The sequence below is a fragment of the Pteropus medius genome, unplaced genomic scaffold, assembly GCF_902729225.1.
Source record: "Pteropus medius unplaced genomic scaffold, Ma_sr-lr_union100, whole genome shotgun sequence".
NCBI lineage: Eukaryota > Metazoa > Chordata > Mammalia > Chiroptera > Pteropodidae > Pteropus > Pteropus medius.
This window is the reverse complement of record NW_024342471.1, coordinates 23,089,922-23,100,685: the sequence shown is the minus strand read 5'-3', so window position 1 is coordinate 23,100,685 and position 10,764 is coordinate 23,089,922. Positions and strand designations below refer to the sequence as shown.

At 46.0% G+C, this 10,764-nt stretch overlaps 1 protein-coding gene across 1 annotated transcript; it reads left to right on the top strand.

Moving 5' to 3' along the window:
* Positions 1-711: 711 nt before the first annotated feature.
* Positions 712-7,487, top strand: CBLN4 (cerebellin 4 precursor). The gene is made up of 3 exons (XM_039863695.1): positions 712-1,338; positions 4,326-4,442; positions 6,089-7,487. Exons 1-3 carry the CDS (start codon positions 1,048-1,050, stop codon positions 6,284-6,286), a joined length of 606 nt encoding a protein of 201 aa, XP_039719629.1. The 5' UTR covers positions 712-1,047; the 3' UTR covers positions 6,287-7,487.
* The last annotated feature ends 3,277 nt before the right edge of the window (positions 7,488-10,764 follow it).

The window sequence follows — 10,764 nt, the reverse complement described above, 5'->3', positions numbered from 1 at the left end:
CGGAGCTGGGGCAGGCGCAGGGCGGGGGGCGCCTCTCCGTGCACACACGCTGTCCGCGCCGCGCGCTCCCCGGCGCTGAGCGGCCTCAGCCCCTGGCAGCCAGGAGCCGTGTGCGCCCCTCTGATCCTAGTAACGCCAGGCGGGAGCTGCTCTGTCGGGGTCACCGGGCTTCTTCTCCCCCTCTCCCGGAAGCCAACCCCAGCCGGACGCTGCGCTCCTATAAATAGCGCGCGTGTGCCCGCCTCGCGCTCTCCCGGCTGCGCGCGGACAGAGAAAGTTGTGCGCGGGGGACTCCGGGCGAGCGGCGGAGGCGGGAGAGGACCCCGCGCGCCGGGCCGCCCCGCGCCCTGGAACTGATCCCGCGATTCTGTGCTTTCCGTGCGGAGCACCCGGCTGGGCACCCGGCTGGCCGCCGCCTGCCTGCCGACGTCTGAGCGACCGACGCCAAGCTTTGGGGAATTTTTGGCCAAGCGAAGTGGGAGTCGCTAGAGTCCTGGCCATGACCATAGCCTCGCGTTCTCCTGCGCCCGGAAAACACCTCCTGCCTCCGTAATTCGTCTCCGCCGCAAGCCAGACTCACAGGACCGCAGCGCTGCGCACCCACCGCCCCCGGGGCTTCTCCGAGTCCCCTTCATTGTTTCCCGCTCCGTGGTTCGCCTGGGGGTGCTTGGGTTTGGGGTGAGCATTTACTACCATTTCCCCCTTTGAGGCGTGAACGTGAGGTCTTGGAGAGTTTAGATGTCCGGGAGCAAGGCGGGGTGCAGGGGCCCCAGGCAGGGCTGACTCCTGGGCGGAGGGTGGGGTCGGGGGTTCTGCATGAGCTCCTTAAAGGACAAAGGTAGCGGAGCCGGCGAGAACGCGCGAGCGGAGACTTCTACTTCAGACCGCGGAATCGCTGGAGGTGTGTGCGCCGCCGCCGCCGCCGTTCCTGCGGCGCTGTGGGTTTAGCCACCGGCACCTTCGCGAGCTCCGGGGTCCCGGGGAAGGCGGCGGCTTCGGGGAGCAGAAGCGCCAGCCCGCCGCGGCTGCCCACGCGCCTCGCTCACCATGGGCTCGGGGCGCCGGGCGCTGTCCATGGTGCCGGCCGTGCTGCTGGCCCTCACCCTGCCGGCGCTGCCCATCTGGGCGCAGAACGACACGGAGCCCATCGTGCTGGAGGGCAAGTGCCTGGTGGTCTGCGACTCGAACCCGGCCACGGACTCCAAGGGCTCCTCTTCCTCCCCTCTGGGGATCTCGGTCCGGGCGGCCAACTCCAAGGTCGCCTTCTCAGCGGTGCGGAGCACCAACCACGAGCCCTCCGAGATGAGCAACAAGACGCGCATCATTTACTTCGATCAGGTCAGACCCCGAGGGATGCGGGGCACTGGGGCGGGTGAGGGAGGGGCGATTGCCTGGCATCTCAGACCGGGGCTGCCTGCTCAGGCTGAGCTCGTCTGGTTGGGATGTGGGGGATCATTTCGCCGTTCGCCTTCCCAACGATGTCTGGGTCGGAAACTTCCATTGTCTCTCTCGCCTCCGCCCCTGCCCCCCATCCCTGCCTGACCTCCGGACGAGGCTGCTGGGTCTGTGGGAGAAAAGCTGGGAGCGCAGAGCCGGGCAGCGAGAGCTCAGGACAAATTTAACAGCAACAGGTCCGTGGGAGCTGGCGGGAATCTGCTGCCTGGACTTCGTAGTCTCTTGGCCAGAGCTTGGTCCCCGGCTCAGACTCCTCAATCAGGCGCCACGGAGGTTGTCCCCATAGCACCCTGGTGGCCGTCGCACGATCAATGGTTTGTTTCTCCCAGGTGGAGAAGCCTCTTCCCAAACAGAGCTCCGAGTGTCCACACTCTGCAGAGATCCTGCAGGTGGTCGGAGAGGGTGGGCAGCGGTGGCCAGGGTCGGATCTCCCTCACATTTCTGCGGCCGGGATCCCCCACACAGGTTGCAGGCGCCACTGCAGGGGAAAGCTCTTCTCTGGTGCTTGGAGAAAAGTTACGGAGAAGGAGGAGCAGAGGGACCTGTCGACTGTGCCTGGCTCCCACGGGAAGCCTTGCGGAGCGGGTTCTCCCGTCTGGCCCCGGCTCCAGTCCTTTCAGACGATTGCAAATCACTGGGGAAAGACAGACTTTGGAATTGAGGGCAGGGGATGGCCGAGGAACTGATGAAATCTGTGGCTTCCTTTTAGCGCCCTGGAGCTCAGAGGTTTGGCTGGTGAGAAACCTCAGGATATCAGCATAGCTTTAGCAAGAAGTCTTAAAACTGAAAACTGACTCGGGGGTTTTAATTTCAACCCCAAGAGCATCCAGAGTCTTTTTGATTCCAAAGTCACATGTATAGTTCACAATAGTAGGCAAAGCCACATGCGTAGGAGCATAGGTTAAGTGGTACTGCAGGGTGTGCCAGGGAATGGACGAGGTGACATTTGTATCCCTTATTTAATTGTTCTGAATTACTTGCGCTCTCCAGCTGGTCAAAAACAGAGAGTGGCTCTCTGGGGCTTACCATCAGATAAGTGCCTCTTATCTGACTCTCAAGGTAAAGCTGGTATTTGTAATTTTTAAGGAATTAAGCAGCCCCTTTGGGATTCTGGTGCACTATTTCCTATTCCCGATGGAAATAAAGTCTAGCACCACCCCCGGTCTGTATTTTGGTGCATTAATGCAATGCTGGATTACTGTGGACGTTGCACTATCGTCTGTCTGTACAGTGCATCCTTTTCAATGACCTTTCCGTCAAATAGAAGCACAGAAGAGTTTGTTCTTCTGTTTGGGAGCCACGCATCTCAGAGACAACAAGACACACTTTCTTGTAAATCTCGATGCGCCTGGATGCTCTAATTTCCATGTAGAGCCAGTCCAGCTGTGTGTGCAGTCAACACTAATTAGCCATTGCTGTTGTTGTTCATGAGTTATGCTACTTGTATCTGACTCAGGAAGTCCCCACTCAGTGTTTCAAATTATTTTAAATGTGCTTGGAAAAAAAAATCTCTGTAAAGCTTCCGCTGGAGATTATTGCATAGCTGGTGATTTGTCGTTGAAAGATCATTGATCATCAGGTCAGAGAAAGAAAGCCGATGCTTTGGAAGAAGGTGAAATCTCAAGATAAAATTATACACATAAGCGTGTTTGAAGTCAGTGCTTGAGCCTGGTGTAACTATCTGATTGTCACCATGTTCTAGTTCATTGCTCAGAGGTGGTCATATGTCTTTAGGGAATTATGCATAATGCTGGTATGAATGTAGTGTTTAAAAGAGACAGTAGCAGATTGCCATTGATATAAGGGAAATGTACCTTTATAGAGACACTTTTTTTTTGGAATGCTACTTGTAGTTTGATCTCTTGGAGAGAAATGGAAGAAACTGTAGATATTTTACAACTCCCCCTCCCCCAACACACACACAAATACATGCACACATTCTCTTTCTCATAGGAAGGGACTTACCTATGTGGCATTTACAAATTTAGTTTAAGAGATCACTTATTGAAATTCAGAGTTAATTTCATAATCAGTAGAATCAGATTAAACATCTTGGAATACCAAATGCACTGTTGCTTTTTTTGGGGAAAAGTACTTATTTTACACTTTTGACCCTTGAACTCTGAATAAAGAGCAGGTGATTGATAATGGATAATGGATACCAGTGAGAGGCAGGGGAGAAGGCTGTTCCACAGTCTGTCCTGATCCATGCTTTACTCCTTGGCAGCTTGCAAAGGCTGAGTCATTGCCAAAATATAATTAAGTCCTAGATGACATAGGGATGAAAAAAATGGCCATGAATCTGGGGAGAGGTTTGGTGGAGGCTCAGCGGAAGGCTGGGCATTCAGGTCACTCTGTGCACCAACTGCTCGGTGTCATGGACCATGTCACACAGTGGAGGGAGTGCCCAGGCCTCTGTGTGATGTGTCTAGGAATGGCTGCGGAGAGCTCATGGATGCCGATTGGCTGTCTGGGAACGCCACCTCTGGCCCGTGCAGGGTAGGAATGTAAATACGTGGCAGGTGCCTCTTATCCGACTCTCGAGGTAAAGCTGGTGATTTGTAAGCCCTCACACGTTACTTAGATGTTTCTAGTGCCATCGGGCCTTGCTGGAAATTAAGGCACGAATACAAAGCGGTTACTTTATTTTTCCCTCTACCATTTAGAAGACAGAAGAACCTTCTAAAGTACAAATCCATTTTCCACGTCACTAAAGAGGAAAGGAAGAGAACTCAATGTTTCATTCTCTGTGGTTCCTTAAGCTAGTTGTCCATCAAGGAAAAGGGAGGATGGAAGGAAACTTATTATACTATATTCTACAGAAGAGGATATTATAATAACTTACTGTTATTTATTATTTTTATTTCTAGATCCTAGTAAACGTGGGTAATTTTTTCACTCTGGAGTCTGTCTTTGTAGCACCAAGAAAAGGAATTTACAGCTTCAGTTTCCACGTAATTAAAGTCTACCAGAGCCAAACAATCCAGGTACGTGGTCTGACTTGATGTCTCTCTATCCCCAACCACAGTGTGTATTGGCCGTAGGTTACGCATTTATATATTTATCCAAATATGTGTTTTCACTGTAAAAATGACCAACTCTACACAGTCATTTATTTCTAAAACAATATCTAATCTTCTTCTTTATAACATCTATTAAGGTGCGTGACAAGAAGCATATAGAAAAAAATAAACAATCGAACGTATTACCTTAATAACAACCCAATGTTTAAAAAAGATGGCTTAGTAAAAACTCAGTGACACAGATCTCTTTATAAGATCTTGACTTCATTTTGTGCATGTGCAAAAATTATCCGAATTTGTTAAGGAAAAAAAATCGTAAGACTGGCAGAGTTTGACAAGTGCCTACAAAATAAATAAAACAAATTTGCCATCATTGTTAAAAATCAGGAGAAAGAGTTAACCATTAGGAACAAATTTATGGAGGAACAATTATTCAATATACCTTTTTAACAAGAGCGTGCTGCGCTTATGCTTTAAGTAGTGTGCTGTCAGTTACTCTGATGCTAGTGAATCCTTGTCAGTTGCAGTTCCTCGGTTAGCAATGTATTTTGTGTTTTGCTTTCTAAGATAATTGGCTCGACTTTACACTCACAGACATCAGCAGGGCTAGTTTCTATAATGCTTAAATATGCTAACGCCCAATAATGCCAACACACGTCTATCGAATTCTAGGATAACTTTTTATCTCATGCTTGATGTTTATATTGTATACTACGTCCCTATGAATGACAGATGCACTCATGGACCACCTTTACGTATCTTAGTGAATGGATAAACTGATCAGCCTCAGAGTTAATTTACTCAGTATCGTTTTTAATGTAAAAAGGAGGAGTATCTAGTAAACAAATTTACTACCATGGGAAAGCCTTCCCCATGCCCCATTACTTAGAAGTTTACATAATGTTGAATATAGTCCAATCGAAATTGTAGTATGGAGGAAAGTGAATGAATTTTGAGTTTCTCATCTGTTAATAATTTTGAACTTATTAATTATTAGTTCTTTGCTAATTATCCATCATTCAAATCTTCAGTGGTAGTGGCAATTATTATTTTTAATGCACATTTTTCATCAGGGAAAACAGAAAAAGAAACCACAGCACACAGAGTCCAGAATTTCAAACGATTTTCAGCACTGTGCCTGTCACAGCTGCATAGCAACCTGCAAGGAAGTGGATAGAGTCTCGCCGTATCTGGGTTTGTCAGAGCAAAGGGCATTCGGGTCTCTTTTTACTAATATACTGGGGAGCCACGGGCTTGCTTTATTATCAAAAGATTGCTGTTGAATATGAGAGGTGAATAACATAGTAAGCTTAATTTTTTCACTGAAGGGAGGCCAATTTCCACACAGCTAGGTTGCTCTCCATAGATGGTATTCTATTTTTGCAGGCATTTTAAAAAAAATTCTATGGGATATATTTAAATTTTATTTTTAAAAATCAGCTTAGTAGACCTACTATGTCTAGCCACTGCAATTGGCTATTATGAAAGGAAGGAGATACAGTGACTAAACATCAGACATTTTTTATTTATTATCAGACATTATTTATTATCTCCAGTAGACATTTGGACTTTAAAGAGAGTTTTTCAGTGATTTTTTTTTTTCCTTGCAGGTTAACCTGATGTTAAATGGAAAACCAGTAATATCTGCCTTCGCTGGGGACAAAGATGTTACTCGTGAGGCTGCCACTAATGGGGTCCTACTGTACTTAGATAAAGAAGACAAGGTTTACCTAAAACTGGAGAAAGGTAACTTGGTCGGAGGCTGGCAATATTCCACGTTCTCTGGCTTCCTGGTGTTCCCCCTATAGAATTGGCTTTCTCCACGCTGTGTATCCAGGTGAGGGGTGGCCCACCTCTGAGTTACCGGAAGATCATTTTCTCATCGTCGGACTGATGTCTTTTATTGGTTTCTCATGGATGAACATGGATTCTCTTTAAGGATTCTAGGCCCGTCCGAACCCATACAGTTTTACAGATTATCTGTGTGTGTGTGCTTTCGGGACTCACAGCAGACAATACCTATCTAAGCGTCAATGTAACAGTTAAAGCTGTCTGCGGTTTTATTCTGAATTTGATTTCCTGGAATTACTGAATTTGTTGCAGGTGTGGAACTTAATTTATTTATTTTTAAAAGACAGGCGACCAGGTCTAAGAATGAGAAAACTCTATGTAGAGCGCCAACTTCAATCAATGGTTAGTGTGAATCTGCCAAAGAACTGTATATTGTGTTGGTATATTGATCACACGTGTTCTTATTCCTTTGGAATTAGTTTGTTCTGTTCTCTTAAGGTACTTGGGATTGTTTTTCAGTGACTGGCTTTGTGTCTTCTCTACCAATAGGGTAACACCGAATGGCTTGCCGACAAATTTACCCTGTGACATCACCAACATGACTTCCCTTAAAAAAAAAAAAAAGAATGCTTCATAGTTGTATTTTAATTATATATGTGAAAGAGTCATATTTTCCAAATTATATTTTCTAATAGGAAGAATAGATCATAAATCTGACAAGGAAAAAGTTGCTTTCTTGGGTTCTAAGTACACAATCCCCAAACCTCTGCAAAACAGCTCTCCTCTGCGGGAAATCTTATACTTTTTGCTCAACTTTAATTAACATGATTGATAATAACCACTTTATTAAAACCTAAGGGATTTTTTTTTCCCTTAGACATGACCACTTTATTAACTGGAGATGGGATGCCCTTGTTTTTAATTATACCTATTTTTCAAACCTTCTGTTGTGTTTGAAGTATCATCTGGTTTTTGCCTTAACTCCTGAAATTGTATATATTTATCTGTTCAGCTAATATTAAATCTGAATATCCCATATCTAAACTTAGTGAGTATCTTATTTTGTCTTTTGAATTCATAAAATTATTTCTGTCTGTTCTAGAATAAAGATTAATCTATGTTAGCAGAACTGTTTTGTCCCTTCCATTCCGGAAATGTGTACTCTACAGGATTTATTTCTTTTCTCTCATCGACCTTTCTTCTCTTTCTCCCTCGTTCCCTCCCTCCCCCTCATTTCTTTTTCCTGGAGTTTAAGAAAAGCTTTCTGAATTTTTAGGGACTATCTTCTGAGTTGGCATAGGCGATCTTTACTGTGTTTAATCAAATCCGGCAGTCGTGATCTTGCCAAAAGAGAATCAATGAACTTAGTAAACTCTTCTTTCGGAAGGACTTTTCGATAGGGAGTTAGGTTGAAAAAGGTCCCCTGAAATGTCATCGGGGTGCTTTGTAAATGAATGAGTGGCGATGAGTATAAAGACCAATATTCTCAAACTGAAGACTTTGGGCAAATATTTTCCTCTTTTTTCAGCACTAAGAGGCAAACAGCAGGCTTCTTCTTGGGAGGAATTGTTATTACAGGTGTTTTGTCTGGACCCTTGACTCAACGTCCTGGTCTGCTGTCAAATGAAACAATTTTGGGGGTCCCCTTTTGGAGCCGGTAGCATCGAGGAAGGTGTTTCAGGCTCCTGTGGGAGAAAGCATGCAGGCAGATCTGCCAGTATAATTGTGATTCATCACCAAGTCAAAATATTCATTCATCATAGGCAGACTTCACCTCCTTCCCTCCCACCCCAAACAATCTGGAGATGTTGGCAATGGACTCTCTGTGTTTTGCTTGGCAAGTTATCTCTCAGCTAGCTTTCCGTTAGAAAGCTTTCCTCCTTCGTGATTGTGTAATGTGAAAAAGACAGTATTGCATGGGAGGCCTTCATCTAAATATGGGCAGCATCCTCTGGAAGTGTACTTGATCTAATGTAGGCCACCCCACAGGTCTCTGCGTTCAGAGATCGTGCCTACACGTTGCAACAGAGTGAATCAAACTTGAATAAATGAGTCATCGTTTTTGGCAAAATGGCTCAAGAGTGTTGGAATTACCAATAGATACCTATGATGGGACAGAGAAAGTTTGGTGCTCAACAAAATAGACCAGTGTAGAAACATCTTTTATAAACACGCTTGTGGCCATCCTTTGGGACTCGCCTTTATTTTTCTTGATTTTTCTGAACATAAAAGAACACTGGCAACGGGCTTGACTTTAATCCCTACACCTCAGTGTATATATTTTGGAATGCAAAATCCATTCAAAACCTTCACGAGAAAAATCTGTATGAGAAGGCACTGGAGCTGTGGTCATCAGACGTGGGAGGGTACGGACATGGGGGAGGCACCTAAGTGGAGAGATGAGATATCTGAAAGCTTTAGGTGCTTGCTTATTCCAAAGGGGTCCTGGGGAGTGAGACTCACCCAGAACACGTGGCTGGAAAGACAAGATCGAAGTGAGGGAGGAAAAGCTACGAGGGACCAAATGATTTAGCCAGAGGAGCGTGGATTTTGGAGAGATGGAGGATGGGATTGCACAGCCTTCACTTACGAGCTCCGTGGCCTTGGGCGGGTTTCTTTAGCTCTCTGAGCAGACGTCGTTTCATTTGTAAACGAGAAATGGTTGTGAGGATTAAATAAGACATGCGTGGTGCCAGGCACACATACGAGCTCAACTAAGGGCCTACTACTATTACTAAAATGTAAAACCCTAACACAGGCAAGTAGGGGGCCGGGGGATATTAAGACTGGCATGGGGAAAGGCATGGAAATTACGTTCCGGTGGGACCGGTTGCAGGCAAGAGGTGGTGGTGTCAGAAATATTTGCAGAAACGGAGCCAGATGCCCCCTGCGTATTCCCTGACTCAAAAATAGTTTTCAGAAATTGCTTGGTCCACAGAAATGTTAATTGAACAGGGTATTTGCATTGACCCTGTCTGCATTCGTCGCACGAGCCTCCTCAGGTGCTCCCCAGCTCCTGTGACTGTCTCTTGATCTATCGATCAACAAATGCAAGCGATTGTCTGTAGCAAGCGTTTTCCCCCTGACAGAATCCCAAGAAAACAACATCGAAGGAAATAAAGAGCCTGTACCTGGGATCCCACTGATTCCAACTGTTTTTTGGGGGGGGTTCCCCATGATCCCAGATTCTGTTAGAGCCTGATTATCTCATTAAAATTTGATTTTAATTTTCTTCTTCCCTCACTCCTCTTTTTCCTCCTTCCCCCTTTCTCCCTCCTCCTCCTCTCCCTCTTTCTTTCTTTCTTTCTTTCTCTCTCTCTCTCTCTCTCTCTCTCTCTCTCTCTCTCTCTCTCTCCTCTCTCTCTCTCTCTTCCTTCCTTCCTTCCTTCCTTCCTTCCTTCCTTCTTCTTCCTTCCTTCCTTCCTTCTTTCCTTCCTTTCTTCCTTTCTTCCTTTCTTCCTTTCTTCCTTTCTTCCTTTCTTCCTTTCTTCCTTTCTTTCCCTTTTTCTCTTTCAATTTAAGGCTGTTTTCCCCTTTGTTTTTGGTTGCTGGCAACCTGGATGGTAGCATATCTCCTTTCAGCCTCTAGTTTTAGCAAGTTACTGGTTTAAACCTTGAAATAAACATCTTTAAGCAAGACTGATTAAATTATCCTTATAATGTGTCATGCGTTTTGCTAGGTACCGAGTTTATAGAAGTGATGACATCTGCCCTTTTCAGATCTTCCTAAATGTCAAACTAGAATCTTCAAGCTAGAAACGTCGAGCTCGAACCTTCTCAAGGAGCAATGGAGGTCTACAAGTGTGGCGGAGGGCGCTGGGCTTTATGAGTCCACCTCTATTATTTAAACAGCCTGTCCTTATAACGATGGTTCGTTGGTGATAGCAAAGGCCCAAACTGGTTGATCTAATGACCAGAAAGAAGTAATGAAAACAAAGAGGTGACAGCATATGATAGCAATTCACATTCATGGCTGTGGAGATGAAGTTCAATTCTTGTCTTATGAAGTCTTCTTTGGTAGAGGGGGGCATGGGACTCAAGAAGTTGGTTTCTCTAGCCCCTCTAATACAAGTCTAGCTTTGTTTTAGAATCAAAAAAGATGTGCTTTTTTTTTTTTCTGCCCCTCCTGACCGTTCTATAGAAAACAGCTTTGTGAACTCGATCCTAAAGTTCTCCTATGTCATCTTCTCAAACGAATGTGCATAGAATCGTCTGAAAGTCCTGATAACATGCAGATTCTAATGCGGTAGGTCTGGGGTGGGACCTGCGATTCTGCACGTCTCACAAGCTCTCAGATGATGCCGAAGGCACTGGCCCGGGTACCACGTGAGGAAGAGAGGAGCTTCCACCACAGTTTCTCAAAGTGTGGTCTGTGGACCGGCGGTGCCCACATCACGGGGGCTTGTTAGAAACCCCCAGTGGGGTTTACGCTCACCCCAGGCCTACCGAGTTAGAATCCGCATTTTAGCAAGACCTTTCTGAGGTCCCCCGCCCT